The 21269-nt window shown below is 37.0% G+C and overlaps 1 protein-coding gene and 1 non-coding gene across 2 annotated transcripts in view; one reads left to right on the top strand and one right to left on the bottom strand.

Moving 5' to 3' along the window:
- ARHGAP15 (Rho GTPase activating protein 15) overlaps nucleotides 1-2198 on the bottom strand; it is a 624230-nt gene extending 622032 nt beyond the window's left edge. Inside the window, exons 1-2 of the mRNA XM_053596459.1 lie at nucleotides 2097-2198; nucleotides 748-816 (exon numbers count right to left, since the gene is read on the bottom strand). Coding sequence (XP_053452434.1) covers nucleotides 748-816; nucleotides 2097-2198 — 171 coding nt within the window. The remainder of the gene's footprint in view (nucleotides 1-747; nucleotides 817-2096) is intronic.
- Nucleotides 2199-2747: 549 nt separating this feature from the next.
- On the top strand, nucleotides 2748-2854 carry LOC128590964 (U6 spliceosomal RNA). The gene has a single exon (XR_008381422.1). It is a non-coding gene; the product is annotated as a U6 spliceosomal RNA (small nuclear RNA).
- The last annotated feature ends 18415 nt before the right edge of the window (nucleotides 2855-21269 follow it).

The following is a 21269-nucleotide window of genomic DNA, read 5'->3' as shown; positions in this document are numbered from 1 at the left end:
TCAGAAACAAGGTCATTAAAAGAAAGAAGGATCATAGCACGTCAGGAAGGTTGGGCTTATATGTTTTTAATGTATCTCTAGTACATTATTCATGCTATTTACAATGTTTCAGGCATTCTTCTAGTCATTAGGATACAACACACACACACAAGCTCTGCTCTAGCAGACTTACAGAGTCTACTGGCAAAGAATTAATTTTTTTCTTAAACAACAAACAAAAAGCTGTAAGTATTTGCAGTAGGCCCCCAACAATCTGCAATTTATTATTCATGTAATTCCCCTTTCCATGAGTGTGGACTGAATTTAGTGACTTGTTTCTTATCAAAATAATGTGGCAAGGTTGATGAGATGTTAATTTCATAATTATGTTACAAGAGACTGCAACTTTCATCTTGCTAGCTGTCTCTTTCTCTTACCTTCTGAGCATGCGTGCCCTGAAGAAAAACTGTCAGGCTGGAAAAGCCCACATGGCCAGGAATTGAGAGCAGTCTTTGGCCAATAACCTGGAAAAACTGAACCCTGCCACCAAGCTCTTCTAAGTGAGCTGGAAAGTAGACACCCCAGTCAAACCTTCAGATCTGACCCCAGATCCGTCTGACCACTTAATTGTAACCTTTTGAGAGACTGAACTGGTGTATTCCACTAAGCCATACTTGAGATAATAAATGCATGCTATTTTAAGTTGCTAAGTTTGGGGATAATTTTTTTTTGTAGTAGTAAGTCAATAATAATGAAATAATCACTTACCAGTTGTTCCAATGGAGGAATGATATCCTTCAAGATATGCTGTGAATGATTCCTTCTGTGTCGGGATACCTGTAAATATATTTACAAGATATTGACATCTAACATTATTTTATTATTATTATTAGAGACAGAATCTCACTTTGTCATCCTTGGTAGAGTGCCGTGGCATCATAGCTCAAAGCAACCTCAAACTCTTGGGCTCAAGTGATTGTCTTGCCTCAGCCTCCCAAGTACCTGGGATTACAGGTGCCTGCCACAAAGTCCAGACTTTTTTTTTTTTTTTTGCAGTTTTTGGCTGAAGGCCAGGTTTGAACCCTCCACCTCTGGTATATGGGGCCGGCGCCCTACTCCTTTGAGCCACAGGCTCCACCCGAGCCCAGCTATTTTTTAGAGACGAAGTCTTGCTCTGGCTCAGGCTGGTTTCGACCTTGTGAGCTTGAGCACTCTGGGAGGCCAAGGCAATCCACGCGTCTCGGCCTCCCAGAGTGCTGGGATTACAGGTGTGAGCCACCGTGCCCGGACTTTATTTTTAATTCAACATACTTTAGTAAGCGTGCCCATGAAAGTAGCCATATTCAGATTCATTACATGGATGCAGCTGGAACATATTCTTCTTAGCAAAGTATCTCAGGAATGGAAGAAAAAGTATACAATGTACTCAGCTCTACTATGAAGCTAAATTATAGCTTTCACATGAAGGCTATAACCCAACTATAGCACAAGACTATGGGGAAAGGGCCAAGGAAACAGAAGGGGGGGGAAGGTTTTGGTGAAGGGAGGGTAATAGGTGGGGCCACACCTACGGTGCATCTTAGAATGGGTAGAGGCGAAACTTACTAAATGCAGAATACAAACGCCAACATACAGTAACTAAGAAAATGCCATGAAGGCTATGTTGAACAGTTTGATGAGAATATTTCAGATTGTATATGAAACCTGCACATTGTACCCCTTGATTCACCAATGTACACAGCTATGATTTAACAATAAAAATAAATAAAGAAAATAAAGTAGATATAAAATAAGAAGTAAATGTTTTAGACATTGACTAATTTAAATAAAATATACTCAAAGATAGCTGGCTGCAAAAATATCTCAAATTCATATGCTCTTTTTGCCATGTACTTGAAAACCTTTCCATCGAGTGGTAACATTATGTTCATTCATTTTGAATCTGGGCAGATCTTTATGTCTGCTTCAACCAAAAAATGACTTCACAGATGACAGCGCGAAAAAAAAAACATGTATTTCCCTGTTGCTCTTTTGGAACCCTAATTCTTGAAAAATAGTCACCATGTTCGAGAAAGCCCAGATCACCCCAGGGAATGTGGCCACACCAAGTGTCTCACACTGTTTTCTGGCAGATAGCCAGCACCTGCCACCAATCGCATGAGAATAAAGCAGGCCTGGGCATTGATTTCCTCTTTCAGACTTTGAGTGTGCCACCCCATCCCGTCTGCAGAGGCCCAGACCACGGTGGAGTAGAGACAAGCTACTCTCGCTGCACTTTGAATTTTGACCAGATTCTAAACATCATAAAAATCATTGTTTATACCTCTGTGTTTTCAGGTTGACATGTGATCTAGTAGGACAAAATGGAACATTTTGTGATTTTTGTGCTTTGGGAACAAATAAAAGGTTTTTTTTCCTAAAGGAGTATCTTAAACATCTAAAACAAAAAAAGAAGAAGGAATTTCATATTTAAACCTTGCACTGTTTTTAACTTCATCAGAAGCTTTCCATACTATTTAGTAGTTCACATGGGGTTGGGGAGGAAGGAAGGAAATAGAGGGAAGGTTTGAGGAGAGAGAGGAGAGAGGAGATGAGTGTGAAAACAAAAAAAAGAAAAAAAAGTATGCCCGAGTACCACATCTGAAGAAAAAACAGAAAAGGACTTTGCGGTCTTTGGCTCTGGCCACTGGCACATGTGACTGAAGGAATTAAATCAATATCTATGAAGATTTTGAGGGAACAATGTTACGGAAAGAACACAAGACTGAGTGTTCGCTTCAGCAGCACATGTACTAAAATTGGAACGATACAGAGAAGATTAGTATGGCCCCTGCACAAGGATGACACACAAATTCATAAAGTGTTCCATATTAAAAAGCAAAACAAAACACAAGACTGACGTAAAAAGTCCATGGCTCCACACAATCCTGGAACCCCATATTTACCCGTCAAAAACTGGGTGATGAAGGAAGTAGGAATCCAAGATCATTCTCCTCCACGCCCCATTCCATAGGATAATGGAGCCTCTAGAAAGCGGAGCCAGAAACCCTGGAGAACAGGGGACATGGAGAGTTCTCCCAGAAAGCAGAGCCAGGGACAAGGCCTACTTCCAGGGCAGACATTTCACAGGGTCTGCCCAGCCGAATTTAATCATCGTGCTAGTCCAGTGACTAAAGTGATTTTCCTTTCTTTATTTGTACAAAGGAGAGTGGTTTTTGTTTGTTTTATTTGCCTAGATCTTGCCTCATCATCGTCTAGTGAATTTGGTGGGGCATATTTCACGTTCTAAATCATTTAAATCTTCCAAAAAGACTTGGACCTTATGGAGAGAGCTGTTTATCAGCAGAGATTCTGAAATTGAAGCTTGAATCAACTAGATGGGACTGTTAGATTTGTCCTCCGAGGAGGCAGATGGATGGATTGCTCAGAGCCGCAGCTGTTAACCAGGGAGGTTCTCCCTCCATGCTCTCTGTCCTTCTATACTGGCTGTTAGTAAACTTTGAACAAGGACCTATGGAAGAATAAAGATGTAATTAGAAGGATTTTAAGCCCTGATATGCCACATGGAGGAAGACAAATATAGGCCAGGAAAGCTCACTTTGTTTTATTTTAGTAAATTTTTATTTTGGAATAATTTTAAAGAAAAGTTGCTGAGAGAGTTTCTGCCGACAAACTTCCTTCTAGCTGACATATAAGTGAAATATAAACTTCTATTTCTTGGAGCCATCTTATATTTTCAAGAATTTTATAGCTGCTATCATTACCTCAAATAAGATAACTATAGTTGATCCTCAGATAATGTCAAAATGAAAGGCAATATGCATAAGGAAACTGAGAGCAGGATAGTTTGTTAATGGGAGTGATTCTGGAGACCCAAACTTTATACCTGTTATCTACTGATATTTCACCTTCTTCTCAACAGTGGACAGGGATATACATATACACACAATATATATTTTACATTTAAACCTCTCAAAAATTGGAATTAATTTTAGATTGCTATACATTCAGAACTTACTACTCTTAATCACGACTCATTATGCTAAGATTTATAATATCTAATGAAAATTTTATATATAATATATATGTCAGATTTCAAATCTGTTATAAATCATCTTAATATTCCTTTAGGGGAAACTATATTGCTGATCATTCCTAAATCAATAAGCTAGCCGATCTATCATGTTCAACCAAGTTATAAAGATGTTGAAAAACGAAAGCTTTCATCTCTTGTCTTTTGCTTTAATGCTCTTCTCAGTAAAGCATTAGGCCAAGAAATACGTGATCATTCCAAATCAGATTATGCTGACTGAGATTTATGACTCAGGAAATTCTAGATTCAAAATGCTAATTGCCTGGCATAGATAGAAGGAGAAGTTCAGATATTTCAGGCTGTCTTCATATGATATACTCAATTGAAATAATAATTATAAAGAAAACTTGGGGTTAACAAAAATCTCATGAGGTAAGTTGAAAGAAAGAAAAGGCTTTCCAATATCATAATACATACAACAGATAATTTTATGGTACTTGTATAAGTATCCATCTGTAGTTTATTATTATGATCTGATAATTTTACAAATTATTATGGGACACACATTTGCTTAAGACATTAGATGTCCTTATGAGACATTCATTTTTAGACAGAAAACATTTCGTATTCAGTATACTCATATGTCAGTAATTTTTAATGATAGGTGCTTGAGATATATTTATTTGTTTATATTACAAAATATTTCTGCTTCTAATACCACAAAAAGTACTTCATTTTGGACACTCCTATTCTTTCTCAAGAATCTCAGAACTTTTAAATGTTTCTTGCATCTAAAACCTACATTATTCTGCAGTTTGCCTCTAGATAAGTTTCAGAATGCTGGCAATGGAGGGTATCCATTGTTTGGTCCTTTTTACCTTTGCAAGAATTGTGAATTAATTTTTGAATTAAGTTTTGAAAACTCGAATACCAGGAATAATGTTAGCAGTAAATTAATACATCTTCATTTTAATAAATTATTTTCTGTCAATTATGGTAGCATTTCTCGTGAGGAAGCTTTAAGTATTATTTTTACGTATATGTATCTTTTAGTTTCCATAGGTTTTTAAATAGTACATAGATCCTTCCTCTAAACATAAGTGGACATGTATGTATGCCTACTACTTATTTAAGTGTTCACAGCCTAATTTATTTTTTTAGTTTTTATGAATTATGAAATGTTGGTTTCAATGCCATATTACCATTTCCATTTGAAAATTTCATGAGTTTCTACCACTCGATTTATTTCCAATACTTTAGCAAAAAGAGGACATGACAACTGAAAATTTCTTGACATATTTATTAGAAATGCCACTTAAGAGTTTCATTCAATGTGGTTATATCTGAAGTGACTTTTAACAATAACAGTATTCTGTATGTTCAGCAACTGAGCCTTCCTAATAAATACTTCAGTTGCTGATAATCCTTTCTTTGGGAAGAAAAAACCAGTCAAGCCTCATCTTTTTTTGCGTGTGTGTGAGTGCAATCTTTTTTTTTCAATGATGCCATCTTCCTATTGAATTATCATGTCCTCTAAATAAGGAATGATTTGTAGTTACCATTGAAAAAAATTGAAATATAAATGTCTTCTGACTTGGATTCTTCTGAACCCAATATTGCTGAAAATCTGTGTTTTTCCTTCTTTGTCACCACCCACCACTCTCTCTCCTTCCACTTCTGTTCTGCCCCTCCCCAGGTATTTAGCTTTCTAATTGTGCAAAGTGGAAGAATATAGTATTCAGAATATATAACACATATTTTCCTTTAAATTCTTCTTTGTTCTTATTAGAATATGCATCATAATTAAGTTTCTCAGTTATCTTTTCCTCCAAAAAGAGGAATTAAAAAGTCACTTTTTTCAAAGTGTCTTTATTTCTTCTTGATTCTTTTTTCATTTCTTATCTATTTAAAGAAAATGAAACTGATGGGTGGGATTAGGACATGATATATTCCATACTGTAAAAATAACAGAATTTGGGCACATTATTTTCCTTGTGTAGGAGGGTCTACTATGAAAGTTATACATAAACATGAAACATTCCACATAGCTCTTATTTTAAATAGATTACCATTTTTGATGAAAGTTTATATCTTGAGGCTTAGAATTGAAATAAAATCACTTGAAGAAAAGCATTAGTTTGTTCCAACATTTTCACAGACATGTACATTTTCTGAGGCATCCCTCCCATTAGCAACGTCCCTGGATACTTGGATGAAAAACAGAAATAAATCTGTGGTTAAGTATAGTTTTTATCTTCACAGTTTCTCAAAAATTTTTTTGGTGTATTCCAATTCTTAAATTCAAATCTTCATTCGTTTTGCCAAATTCTATTTCTTAAAGTTATTACAATCAGAAATTAAGGAAAGTTAGTGAAGCTTTTTTTTTTTCCCTATGGAAAGTGGAGTCATGGCCAATATTTCTTATACTCACAATGATTTAGTTGTTTAAAAATAATAAACATCAATCTAAACAGTTGCTATTTTTTTTTTTAATTCTTCTGTTTTGGTCCTGATTAATTTATGGTAGGCACCCATAAGCAAAAGTTTCTTTTCCTACTTTTTCTTCTTCTTCTTTTTTTTTTTTTTTTTTTTGGCTCTTCCCTAATCTTTTAAGTGCACCATCAGTCAGAAATATAATACTGTATTTTTATCTCTTATTCCCTGTAGAAAATTAAAGGAAATGATTCAAAAATCTTCTGGAGAACGTACCAGAGTTTATCATTATTTTTAAAATTCGTTGACTATTTCTTGTCCTTCAGTACTTGCTAGCTTCTCAGTCCTGGGATAAGTCTAGCTGAATTAAATTCAGCTTAAAGCACATTTTCTGTCTCCTAGATACCCAAAGTGGGGAATGATGCTAATGCCTTAATGTTCTTTCTCTGATTTATTTTGTCCCAAACATATTTGCTCTCCCAAGAAGAAAATAAGGCTGTCTTATGACTTTCCTATTGAAATAAAAATGAATTTTATAAAGTACATACGTTTCCTTGTTTATTGCTAAATAGTACTTTCGTTAATTCTCTTATATTTTTTTTTTGGATAATTTTAGTGGAAAGTTTATCTTCAAAAATTTTCTCAGAGTTGGTGGCGCCTGTGGCTCAAAGGAGTAGGGAGCCGGCCCATATACCAGAGACGGCGGGTTCAAACCCGGCTCCAGCCAAAAATTGAAAAAAAAAAAAAAAAAATTTTTTTCTCAGAGTTGCTATTCATATGAATCCTGGACATAACATAATCTTAGTCTTAAAATAGGCTCTTAAGAACAACCAGAGGCATAAAACACAGGATACCTGGGTGATATATTTTTTATATTTCTCTCATGCAAAGTGCATTTATATATTGTCTTAATTTTTAGTTTTCTTTGTTTCTATTCTCTGTAGAATCACCTATGTGTAGCCATGTAGTCATGACTTTCTAAATCATTGTAGTAAGGAACAAAATAAACAAACATTTTGTTTTACCCATGCTACAACTAATGTATTAGAGATATAAGGCATCATGATATTTTTCAAAGCCACAAGTATAATTCCTATTATTACCAGATGAAATAACTTATTCATATGTTTTACTTCCTATAATATAGATATTACTCTGTTAGTTAAGTAACTAGTTTAGGGGTATATCAAGAAATTACAGATGAGTATGTAGAACACGTGAGCCAACCTGAACTTTTCTCCACACTGCAGTCATATGCTATATTTTAAGTAACAAGATTTAAGACAACAGAAAATAAAACCAAGAAAATAATCTCATAAATATCTCATCAAAAAGCAATATAAGAAAAAAAGAAATTATTTGAAAATCTGAATTATTAAAATGATTAAATGGTCTATTATTTTTGGTCATATGAAACAAATCATTGTCGAATCATCATTTGGCTATGTTGGGTAGAAGCAACCAATATCTAATTCATGATATTTAACTGTCTGGAAATTCTTAGAAATTAGAAAAATACTTTATTTTCAATTTCAAAAAAAAAAATGTTTTTTCTTTCCTTGCCCAGAAGGGCTTACATTGGAATGCTAAATTTACTTCTTATTTCTTCAAGTGTATCTTCCATCACTGAAGGAATTCCCTTTTTTGAAAGCTGGGATCCACAATATATCAAGTTTAATCCATGGTATGTAAAGTTTGGGGAAGGTGCCTACCCCTGTCGCTGTCTGTAGTCTACGGACACCTTTCCTCATACATCGTCATTTCCTAACGCAAAGGCAGCAAAGCAGTACCGCACTGAAAATAGTCTGTTTGTGTTGAAAGGTCACTTCTCAAATCATTGTGGGAGGCAAAGTTTTTTTTTTTTTTTTGCAGTTTTTTGCTGGGGATAGGTTGGAACCCACCACCTCCAGTATATGGGGCCGGTGCCCTACTCCTTCAGCCACAGGTGCCGCCTGGCAAAGCTTTTAATAACAATACTCTTTTAAGAATTAACAGACTTTCACTAAAATACATAAAATAAGCAGATTGAATGTCCTCAGCATCTTTAGTCAATATCTAATAATTGTATCTTTCCAGTTTCCTTTCTTCACTTATTCCTTGAGCTTTTTTGAGATCCCAAACTCACCTTCTGCTACTGAAAAAGCAGATTTAGTTCTGAAGGTTAATCCAACTCAGCAGGATTGAAGGATGGCACTTTTCCTTGGTCGTAAGTATGTTGGCTCAGGCCAGACAGCTGTTAGGACATTCTCCTCTGGGAATCGTGCCCTCAACACCCACCGTTGATGCACGTACATGGTCTACTGGCTGCCGACTTCCATGCCCATCTGCTCAAATGGCATGGTGCCCACTCACAAGTTGGCTGGATTCTTGCCCTTAGTGTGTAGGTGCCAGGCAATGATGGGTTTAGATGGGCAGCCTGCATAATACTACAAGTGACAATTTTTTTTCCTTTTTCTCTCTGTACAATATCTATCCTCTGTGCCTCCCTGAAAGAGCAACTTGTGTTTCTCCACCTTTGATTATACCTGTGGCCATATGTGGCCCTGTACATGTAGATGTCCAAATGTACTCAACCTGCCACCAACTATCAGATAAAAGGGAAGAATTCGTAGAGCCCCAAATGACAAGTCCCAACATTGAAATGGGTTGGATCGTGAAAATCCTGACCACCTGCAGTCTGTCAGGAGATATTTACCATGGGGTTAACTACAGCAGACCTCTCATAGATAGCAGTGGTGTCAGGAAACAGTTTAAGTTATAGCACTTTTTGTCTGTTGCAGTTTTAGCACAAATCACTTGCTTTTCATTGAAAAAGGCACATACAACAGTAAACAAAATAAACCAGGAGAAAAAAAAAGCTTAAGGGAAACACAATTTATATGTACAGCAGGGGCAAGGGAGCAAGCTATGATATTTAGACCTCAGAAATAACCCTGCCTAGAGGTCCAAATGAAAAGAAAAAGAAACAGAAATACCGTCTCTCTTTCCAATCTACAACAAACCCGTGGAGAGGAATAGATTGGCAGAGGAGGTTGTGACTTTAATGATCCAAAGCATATGAATGCTTGTTAGCAGACAGCAGACAGACATAAGTAAGAACAACAGTAATGGCTGCATCTGCGGCCTGGCCTATGGCACTAAAACTGAGCAGGCAGCGTCGGAGAGCAGTGCCGGAAGGTATGTGAAAGCCATGCTTTCCTTGCGTGTTTATTTAAGGGTGATTGAATTCGGGGTGTTGTCATCTGCCTTGGAGAATGGTTGTCCAATGTGTAGGCATGATCTTTCTCTCCGAATATGCTGTGTTGAGTCAGTTAGTTATGTGTGACTACTTGATCTGTCCTAGTCTTTATGCAGTGCCAAAATCCTCCAATCCAAGTTCCAGAGGAACAGGGCCTAAAAACTTTTGGCTCCAGAATCAAATTAGGCTTCTCTGCTTCCCTAGCCAGAAGCGCATAAATACCCAATGGCCTAAACCAAAGAATTTGACATTGTGCAATGAATAGAGCTGTCATATACCACTAAAGTGTAGAAATATCTACTGTTTGAAGTCAAGAGGAGTTCAACATCTTTAGTAATCGGAACAGACTTCTTTGGACACCTTTATGTGTTAGTCTGGCTTTGCATTGGAAATATTTCTGGCAAGTTATTGATTCCAGATATCAGAAATATAAGAACATACGGTTTATGAGAGAAAATCTGCCATTTTTTTCTGTCAAAAAAAAAATTCTTAAAGGCAAGCACATTTTTCATAATAGATGGACCTCCTTCATTTACCTTCAGGTTAATACCATCTGCTTAGATGTAACCTTAAAAGAGAACTAGTCAAAGAAGAGGTAAATTGGTATACTTTGAAAAAATACTATGTGAAACTGAATTTAGAGTTATCTTAGGAGTTTCTGGTGAAAATAGAAAAAAGAATGGGTAGAGTGATCCAAAACATCTGAATGTGATACTATGCTATGATTTAACAGAGTTCCTTGAGCAAATCATTTCCCTCATGATTTATTACGTTGCAAGGCTCCAATCTTAAGAATCATGTACAAGTAATTTATTGAAAATGAAGAAAAGCAGGTGACTCATCAAGATACTCTTGAAGGTAGAGACTATGTTTTATTCATCTTTAGATCAACAGTATTGACCACAGTGTGCATAAAAACAGCATTTTATGGCATTGGTTTTTCAAACTTTATATCTCCTTAAACATGTGGTCTACTATTTCTCTGAACTATCCATAATTTTCAGTAGCTTTAACCTAAGAGATCTGATTAGGAACATGTTCAACATTCTTTTCAAAATATAAACCAAGTCAGTTGCTAGCATTTTCCAGATGGACTTCCATAATATCTCATAGGAGATTTCATATGTATTTTACTGAAGTAAAGTTGAAATTTCAAGGTGACTCCTGAATTTGTCTATAATTAAAATAACTGATACTAGTTGGATACTAGTTCCTGGATGTCTGTGGTACATATTACGCTCAAAGCTTATGTTACTCTTGTAGAAGAGAAAACTGAAAAGATGTACATGTTAAAACTGAAAAGATAAACATATGGCTATGGATATAAGTTGATAGAATTCTGCTTTTAAATAGCATTACATAGCTATATAGATTATTATTTTAGACTTCCCTGTGTTCTATTATCACTTGCCCTCTGGGCATATTATTTAACCTCTTGGTGCCTCTATTTTCTCAACTGTAAAATATGGTAGGGGATAGTACTTACTCCTCATATCATTGCCTTAGTAATAAGGAAATTAATATATACACCTTAAAACACATGGTAAAATCTTATTATTACAGTCTGCCCTATATTCTGTACACTAGTTGTATTATTCCTCTTCCAGCAGTATTTCTAGGTAATATATGCTCTAGTAAATGGATAATTAACCTAAGCCAAGGTACCTACAAAATTGTTTCATGCTTCTACAAACTCTTTAAAAATGATTTCTTTCTTTTCGTGCAGAAACTCCATTTCCTTCTAGGAACTTTGAAAGCATTTCCTTAGTAAAACCTTTAAACACACAAGGAGATGGCATTATACAGGGTATGGGATGGCATTATACAGATCACTCTACCAGTGAGTAGGAATCTTGGGCTTACCGTCTCTTTCTGCCTGCTTCAATCTCGCCTCTGGCCCTCACTGAATCCCATCTTACCCACATGCAAAACACATCATCTCCGCCCCTGATTCCTAAGAGTCTTATCCTATTACAGCATCAGCTCAAAGTTCAAAGTCTTCTCTTCTAAACTTAAATGTCATTATCTCACCAGCTCAAAGACCAAAATTCAGTCTCCTAAATCACCTAAATCCAGCTTTGAAAGATGTTGAGCTAGACTGAGATCTAGAGGCAGCATTGTTTTAACAAGTATTGTGGACTGCCCGTGCTGGGAGGTAGTTATGATTATTGCCTCCATTGCATAGATAATAATCTAAGGCAAGAGGGTCAAGATCACAAAGTTTGTAAGGTTCACAGTATGTTGATTAGCCTAGATTCATTCAATTCAAAATCCCATGCATTCAGACTCCAAAGCTTTTATGCTGAATCTACTGCCTCTCAGAGTAGATATTTGACAAGTACTTGTTAGCTGACCATTTTATTGCACTGGTCTGCACAACAAGATATGGATAATATTTATGAAACCTCCATTCAATTATTTTACAACTAATAAAGTACCTGTTTTTTAAAATTATATTTCAAAGTATCTTATTACCATCTAGAATATCATTTAAGATGAAATCATTATAGCAGTACTTTGGAAAACACAAAGAGGGATAAACTAAAGATGTGTATACTTTACCACTATATCCACTCAAAACTAATGCTATAGATTTTTATTTATAGCATTAGTAGAAGAGAAGACTGAAAAGATCAGTGAGAATCAGTGAGAATATCTAGAACAACTTGTTTTAGATATTAGTGGAGTAGAGGCAAAGAGGCCAGGATAGATTTCTAGGAGAAAGTATAGATTGACAAGACATCTGAATCTCCTCTACCTATTAAAATCATATTAAAGTCACAGTAAAAGAATAAAAATGTGCTATCTGTACAAACTCATGAAGAATGAAATTGTGAGCAAAAGTGAATGATATGTTTCAGAATTTGGGGGGAAGATAAAAAGTCCTTGAAAGAATTATAATGACTTCATAAAATATAAGAAGTTATAACCTGTTTGTGGTTATTGGGGGATGAGAATATTAATATCAAAAAGTTAACAAGTCCCCTTTTCCCCAGAGAACTTCCAAGAAACTCACCACTTGATAGCACCTGGAACCATGGAAAACATGGTCAAAACTGTCTACAATAGCCATTAGGCAAGAGAGTTAGACTCATAGGCAGACTTACCTGTTGCACATAGCCAGCTGAGAGCTCCCAGACCTGTGTGAGATAGCATTACATCAGGAAGCTTCTGGAGTCTGGATTCAAGGTAAAATCTGGCATTGCAGAGGGAAGAGACAAGTGTGGGGTTGCAAAGTAGGGAATTAAAATCAACCTAACAATGATACTCTCAGCTCCTATTCTGAATAATTGTCAGAAATACTAGTGGAAAAAAAATGTATCCCTTTATCGAGAAGACTGGAGGAATCTTTTCTAGTAGGATATATTTTCCCCAAATCCTGTAGATAGATACTGAACTTTGGATATCCTTAATGAAAAGTCAGATTTTTTGTTTGTTTTTGTTGAGACAGAGTCTCATTCTTTTTTTTTTTTTTTTTTATTGTTGGGGATTCATTGAGGGTACAATAAGCCAGGTTACACTGATTGCAATTGTTAGGTAAAGTCCCTCTTGCAATCATGTCTTGCCCCCATAAAGAGTGACACACACCAAGGCCCCACCCACCTCCCTCCGTCCCTCTTTCTGCTTCCCCCCCATAATCATAATTGTCATTAATTATCCTCATATCAAAATTGAGTACATAGGATTCATGCTTCTCCATTCTTGTGATGCTTTACTAAGAATAATGTCTTCTACGTCCATCCAGGTGAATACGAAGGATGTAAAGTCTCCATTTTTTTTAATGGCTGAATAGTATTCCCTGGTATACAAATACCACAGCTTGTTAATCCATTCCTGGGTTGGTGGGCATTTAGGCTGTTTCCACATTTTGGCGATTGTAAATTGAGCTGCAATAAACAGTCTAGTACAAGTTCCTTATGATAAAAGGATTTTTTTCCTTCTGGGTAGATGCCCAGTAATGGGATTGCAGGATCAAATGGGAGGTCTAGCTTGAGTGCTTTGAGGTTTCTCCATACTTCCTTCCAGAAAGGTTGTACTAGTTTGCAGTCCCACCAGCAGTGTCAAAGTGTTCCCTTCTCTCCACATCCACGCCAGCATCTGCAGTTTTGAAATTTTGTGATGTGGGCCATTCTCACTGGGGTTAGATGATATCTCAGGGTTGTTTTGATTTGCATTTCTCTAATACATAGAGATGATGAACATTTTTTCATGTGTTTGTTAGCCATTTGTCTGTCGTCTTTAGAGAAAGTTCTATTCATGTCTCTTGCCCATTGATATATGGGATTGTTGGCTTTTTTCATGTGGATTAATTTGAGTTCTCTACAGATCCTAGTTATCAAGCTTTTGTCTGATTGAAAATATGCAAATATCATTTCCCATTGTGTAGGTTGTCTCTTTGCTTTGGTTATTGTCTCCTTAGCTGTACGAAGCTTTTCAGTTTAATGAAGTCCCATTTGTTTATTTTTGTTGTTGTTGCAATTGCCATGGCAGTCTTCTTCATGAAGTCTTTCCCAGGCCAATATCTTCCAGTGTTTTTCCTATGCTTTCTTTGAGGATTTTTATTGTTTCATGCCTTAAATTTTAAGTCCTTTATCCATCCTGAATCAATTTTTGTGAGTGGGGAAAGGTGTGGGTCCAGTTTCAGTCTTTTACATGTAGACATCCAGTTCTCCCAACACCATTTATTGAATAGGGAGTCTTTCCCCCAAGGTATGTTCTTGTTTGGTTTATCAAAGATTAGGTGGTTGTAAGATGTTAGTTTCATTTCTTGGTTTTCCATTCGATTCCAAGTGTCTATGTCTCTGTTTTTGTGCCAGTACCATGCTGTCTTGAGCACTATGGCTTTGTAGTACAGACTAAAATCTGGTATGCTGATGCCCCCAGCTTTATTTTTGTTACAGAGAACTGCCTTAGCTATACGGGGTTTTTTCCGGTTCCATACAAAACGCAGAATCATTTTTTCCAAATCTTGAAAGTACGATGTTGGTATTTTGATAGGAATGGCATTGAATAGGTAGATTGCTTTGGGAAGTATAGACATTTTAACAATGTTGATTCTTCCCATCCATGAGCATGGTATGTTCTTCCATTTGTTAATATCCTCTGCTATTTCCTTTCTGAGGATTTCATAGTTTTCTTTATAGAGGTCCTTCACCTCCTTCGTTAGGTATATTCCTAGGTATTTCATTTTCTTTGAAACTATGGTGAAGGGTGTTGTGTCCTTAATTAGCTTCTCATCTTGACTGTTATTGGTGTATACAAAGGCTACTGACTTGTGGACATTGATTTTATATCCTGAAACATTACTGTATTTTTTGATGACTTCTAGGAGTCTTGTGGTTGAGTCTTTGGGGTTCTCTAAGTATAAGATAATGTCATCAGCAAAGAGGGAGAGTTTGACCTCCTCTGCTCCCATTTGGATTCCCTTTATTTCCTTGTCTTGCCTAATTGTATTGGCTAGAACTTCCAGCACTATGTTGAATAGTAAAGGTGACAGAGGACAACCTTGTCTGGTTCCAGTTCTAAGAGGAAAAGCTTTGAGTTTTACTCCATTCAGTAAAATATTGGCTGTGGGTTTGTCATAGATAGCTTCAATCAGTTTAAGAAATGTGCCACCTATGCCTATACTCTTCAGTGTTCTAATTAGAAAAGGATGCTGGATTTTATCAAATGCTTTTTCTGCATCGATTGAGAGGATCATGTGATCCTTATTTTTGCCTCTGTTAATATGGTGGATAACGTTTATGGACTTGTGTATGTTAAACCAGCCTTGCATCCCTGGGATGAAGCCTACTTGATCATGATGAATGACTTTTTTGATGATAAGCTGTAATCTATTGCCTAGGATTTTGTTGAGAATTTTTGCATCTATGTTCATGAGTGAGATTGGTCTGAAATTCTCCTTTTTGTTTGGGTCTTTTCCTGGTTTTGGTATCAGGGTGATGTTTGCTTCATAGAATGTGTTGGGGAAAATTCCTTCTTCCTCAATTTTTTGGAATAATTTCTGCAGTACAGGAATACGCTCTTCCTTGAAGGTTTGATAGAATTCTGGAGTGAAGCCATCTGGACCAGGGCATTTTTTGGTTGGAAGCTTTTTTATTGTTTCTTTGATCTCAGTGCTTGAAATTGGTTTGTTCAGGAGCTCTATTTCTTCCTGGCTGAGTCCAAATTTTGATCCATTTCCTTCACATTGTCAAATTTCTGGGCATAGAGTTTCTGGTAGTATTCAGAGATGATCTCTTGTATCTCTGTGGGATCAGTTGTTATTTCCCCTTTATCATTTCTGATTGAGGTTACTAGAGATTTTACTTTTCTATTCCTTGTTAGTCTGGCCAATGGTTTATCTATTTTATTTATTTTTTCAAAAAACCAACTCCTTTTTTCATTAATTTTCTGAATGATTCTTTTGTTTTCAATTTCATTGATCTCTGATTTCATTTTGGATATTTCTTTTCTTCTACTGAGTTTAGGCTTAGATTGTTCCTCTTTTTCCAATTCCATAAGATCTCTTGTGAGATTGTTGATGTGCTCTCTTTCTGTTTTTCGAATGTAGGCATCTAAAGCGATGAATTTTCCTCTCAAAACTGCTTTTGCAGTATCCCACAGGTTTTGGTAGCTTGTGTCTTCATTGTTGTTATGCTCAATGATTTCCTGTTTTATTTCTTCCTGCACCCATCTGTTATTCAACAGAAGATTGTTTAATTTCCATGCCTTTGGGTGGGGTCGAGCATTTTTGTTAGAGTTGAGTTCCACCTTTAGTGCCTTATGGTCTGGGAAGATACAAGGTAAAATTTCAATTCTTTTGATTCTGTTGATATTTGTTTTGTGTCCCAGGATATGATCAATTTTGGAGAATGTTCCATGGGGTGATGAGAAGAATGTATATTCTTTATCTTTGGGATGGAGTGTTCTATATGCGTCTATCAAGCACAGTTGTTCTAGGGTCCCATTTAAATCTCTTATATCCTTGTTTAATTTCTGTTTAGAGGATCTGTCCAGCTCTGTAAGAGGAGTGTTAAGGTCCCCTGTTATTATGGTATTATCAGATATCATATTGCTCAGACTGAGTAAGGTCTGTTTCAAGAATCTGGGAGCATTTAAATTGGGTGCATAAATACTTAGAATTGAAATGTCTTCTTGTTGTATTTTTCCCTTGACCAATATAAAGTGACCATCTTTGTCTTTTTTGACTTTAGTTGCTTTAAATCCACATGTATCTGAAAATAAGATTGCAACTCCTCTTTTCTTCTGAATTCCATTTGCCTGAAAAATTGTCTTCCAACCCTTGACTCGGAGCTTTAATTTGGTCTTTCGAAGCCAGGTGTGTTTCTTGCAGACAGCAAATGGATGGCTTGTGTTTTTTAATCCAGTCAACCAATCTATGTCTCTTCAGTGGGGAATTCAAGCCATTAACATTTATTGAGATAATTGATAAGTGTGGTAGTATTCTATTCATCTTATTTTGTGAGAGTCCATTGCTTAGTTTTATCTTTTGCATCAGTGTGGAGGTTAGGTTCTGTCCTTTGATTTCTAAGTTCTTACTTTGCTGCTGATCTATTGTGGTGGTCAGTGTGCAGAACAGGTTGAAGTATTTCCTGTAGAGCTGGTCTTGTTGGGGTGAATTACCTCAATGTTTGTATATCCGTAAATGATTTGATTTCTCCGTCAATTTTGAAGCTGAGCTTAGCAGGGTACAGAATTCTGGGCTGGGAATTGTTCTGTTAAGTAGATTAAAGGTAGATGACCATTGTCTTCTTGCTTGGAAAGTTTCATTAGAGAAGTCTGCGGTCACTCTGATGGATTTGCCCCTGTAGGTCAACTGGCACTTAGTCCTGGCAGCTTGCAGAATCTTTTCTTTTGTCTTGACTTTGGGCAGGTTAATCACAATGTGTCTTGGAGAAGCTCGGTTAGAGTTGAGGCGACCTGGGGTCTGATAGCCCTCTAAAAGCATTGTGTCAGAATCTTTGGTGATATTTGGGAAATTTTCTTTTATAATATTCTGTAGTATGGCTTCCATTCCTCTGGGGCATTCTTCTTCCCCTTCTGGAATTCCTATAACTCGTATGTTGGAACGCTTCATAAAGTCCCATAATTCTGACAGGGAACGTTCTGCTTTCTCTCTCTTCTTTTCTGCCTCTTTTACTATCTGAGTTATCTCAAAAACTTTGTCTTCTACCTCTGAAATTCTTTCTTCTGCATGGTCTAACCTGTTGCTGATACTTTCCATTGCATCTTTAAGTTCCCTAATTGACTGTTTCAGTTCCTTCAGCTCTGCTATATCCTTTTTATATTCTTCATAACGTTCATCTCTTATTTGATTCTGTTTTTGAATTTCCTTTTGTTTATTTTCCACTTTATTAGCAGTTTCCTTCATTGTTTCCATCATTTCTTTCATTGTTTTCAACATGTGTATTCTAAATTCTCTTTCTGTCATTCCTAACATTTCTTTATAGGTGGAATCCTCTGCAGTAGCTACCTCATGGTCCCTCATGGCGGGGTTGTTCTGGACTGGTTCTTCATGTTGCCTGGAGTTTTCTGCTGATTTTTCCTCATGAGTGATTTCTTTTATCTGTTTCCTTGCCCTAATTTTCCTTTCACTTCCTCTTGCTCTTTAAGTTCTCGTGCCTCTGGAAGTTGCGGGCAGGTTTAGACGGATTGAACACACGTAACTTGCCGGTTTTCCACTGTTTTAGTCCTCCTCTTGGGGTCCAGAAGTCTCTCACTGACTCCCTGTATCCTCTCAGGGGTGATGATAGGCAGATCCCAGCAGCCAGAGATGCCTGGAGTCCTATCTCCCCAGACTCATGGTGCCCAGATGCAAGGAAGCTGTAACTCGGCTGCCATCTTGCTCCGCCCTCCCAGAGTCTCATTCTGTTGCCCAGGTTAGAGTCCTCTGGCATCATCATAGTGCGTAGCAACCTCAAACTTCTGGGTTCTAGTGATGCTCCTGCCTCAGCCTCCTGAGTTGCTGGTACTATAGGCACCTGCTACCATGCCAGGATAAGTTTTTCTATTTTTAGTAGAGACAGAGTATTGCTCTTGATCAGGCTGATCTCAAACTACTGAGCCCAAGTGACGCTCTTGTCTCAGACTCCCAGAGCACAAGGATTACAGATGTGAGCCACTGTGCCTGGCTGAAAAGTCAGCTTTGTTGTATTATTGTTCTATAGAAAAGCTTCTCAGTCAAGTCCATTGCTCCTGCTCCATCCACATACAGAGTCCAACCAGCAGTTTAATGCCCTTTTAAAAAATGTGAATAGGCAGGCATGTGTTACCAGAAATTAATTGCCAACCAATAAGTAAAGAAATATTTGTTGAGTACCAGATAATGTACAGTGCAGTGTTCTAATTATTGAATAAAATAAACTTTGCATTCATGAAGCTTAGGAAAAGTTGTGAAATGAGATAGGAATATCAAAATAAGCCAACGTAAAAAGAGACCCCAGATTAGCAGAAATAGTAGCAGAAAAAGATGAAAACTTTAAAAACTATTAGCTTTTTAAACAAATTTTTGAAAACAGTAAACATGGTGCTTTGATAAAATCACAGGTCAATCAAGGGAACTTGCGCAGAGTCTAAGCACAGTCCAAGTGGTATGATGAATGCTTAGAGACTTGGGTTATAGGCACTTCCTTAAAAATATTTAAAAGCGCCTATAGTGTGCTCAGAATTTCATAACATGGGCTGTTGTCGATTGTCTTTGCATTTCTTTCCATTGCATATATTCTTTGTGATGAACCTTGAATCCTACTCTTGGCCAGGTATAACAGGTGCCTGGAATATTCCTGGGAACTTTCTGACTGCCTACCTGGAGTGTGCCTTTTAATTTTAATTTTTAACCTCAGCTGGAGATTGGGAGGGGGATATCATCATTACCACTTGAAATGCAAGAGACCATTATATAAAAAGCTGTCTGTTTTGGATTTTCACCACCATTTCTCCATTAGGAGAAGATCTTCTGTTTTTCAAAAACACAACAACAGCTATTCAGGGTTTTCTAATTACTCATGTATTTGGTCTTTCATAGAATATATTTCTATAATTGGAAGTCATTGTCCTACTTGTATAACATGATCTCTGTATTTTTGAGGTCTGTTTGAGCTTTTGTTTTGAATGTAGCTTTTCTCCCAATAAAGGTCATTTTGTAACTGCAAAAAAAAAAAAAAATAAAAAAAAATAAAAACTATTAGCACTATTACTAAGAGATAAGAAAATATACAAAATTCACAAAATTAAGGACAATAATAAACGAAAGAGACATTAGAAAATTAAAAATATAAATAAATACATTTTTAAATTCTATAAATGAACAGAATTTCTGGAGGAAAACGATAAGTTATCTAGAAATATTAGACAAAACAGAGACGAATCATAGAAAGAAGCAATAAGAGAATAATCTAGAAATTTCAACATCTGCCTAGTAGGAAAACTCAAAAGGAAAAAAATTGTTTCAAATGAATGAAAAGAAATTTCACATAAAGTACAAGAAAATAACTCAATTATTTGACATGAGCCTTCAGATTGGAGGAGCCAACAAAGTGTCTGCACATAGTGACTAAGTAGTTCATGCAGTTACACAGCTGGTAACAGAAAAAATTCTAAACTCTGCCAAAAAGGTAGAAGAAAAAGGGACAGAAAGATCATGTACAATGAAAGAATAGTAATCAGAATCTTAAAGAATGCTTTAAAAAAAAATTTTTTTTTTTGAGACATAGTCTTACTATGTTACCCTCGGTAGAGTGTGGTGGCGTCACAGCTCACAGTAACCTCCAAGTCCTGGGCTTAAGCAATTCTCTTGCCTCAGCCTCCCAAGTAGCTGGGACTACAGGTGCCCACCACAACACCCAGTTATTTTTTGTTATTTTTGTCATTGTTGTTTAGCAGGCCCTGGCCGGATTTGAACCCACCAGCCTTGGTGTAGGTGGCTGGCTCCATAACCACTGTTCTACGGGTGCCAAGCCAAAAAAAAAAATTTTTTTTTGAGACAGAGTCTCACTCTGTCACCTTGGGTAGGATACCATAGCATCATAGCTCACAGCAATTTCAAACTCCTGGGCTCAAGATATCCTTTTGTAGGCTGGGCATGGTGGCTCATGCCTATAATCCTAGCACTCTGGGAGGCTAGGGGTGGACTGTCTGAGCTCACAGGTCCGAGACCAGCCTGAGCAAGAGCAAGACCCCCATCTCTAAAAATAGCCAGGCATTGTGGCAGGCGCCTGTGGTCCCAGCTACTTGGGAGGCTGAGGAAAAAGAATCACTTAAGCCCAAGAGTTTGCTGTTGCTGTGAGCCGTGATGCTGTGGCACTCTGCCAAGGGTGACAAAGTAAGACTGTCTAAAAAAACTAGAAGTCCCTCTGCCTTAGCTTCCAGAGTAGTTGGGACTACAGGCGCCAGCCACAGCGCCTGGTTATTTTTAGTAGAGCCAGTGTCTTGCTCTTACTCAGGCTGGTTTCAAACTCCTGAACTCAAATGATCCATTCTCCTTGCCCCCCAGAGTGCTAGGATTATAGGCGTGAGCCCCCTTGCCTGGCCAAGAATGCTTTCAAAATTTAAGAAGAAACTATTGTTAACTTGGAATTGAATAGC

This window comes from Nycticebus coucang, chromosome 7 (assembly GCF_027406575.1).
Source record: "Nycticebus coucang isolate mNycCou1 chromosome 7, mNycCou1.pri, whole genome shotgun sequence".
NCBI classification, from domain to species: Eukaryota; Metazoa; Chordata; class Mammalia; order Primates; family Lorisidae; genus Nycticebus; species Nycticebus coucang.
The sequence above is the reverse complement of the archived record's forward strand: the minus strand, read 5'-3'. Positions and strand labels throughout refer to the sequence as shown.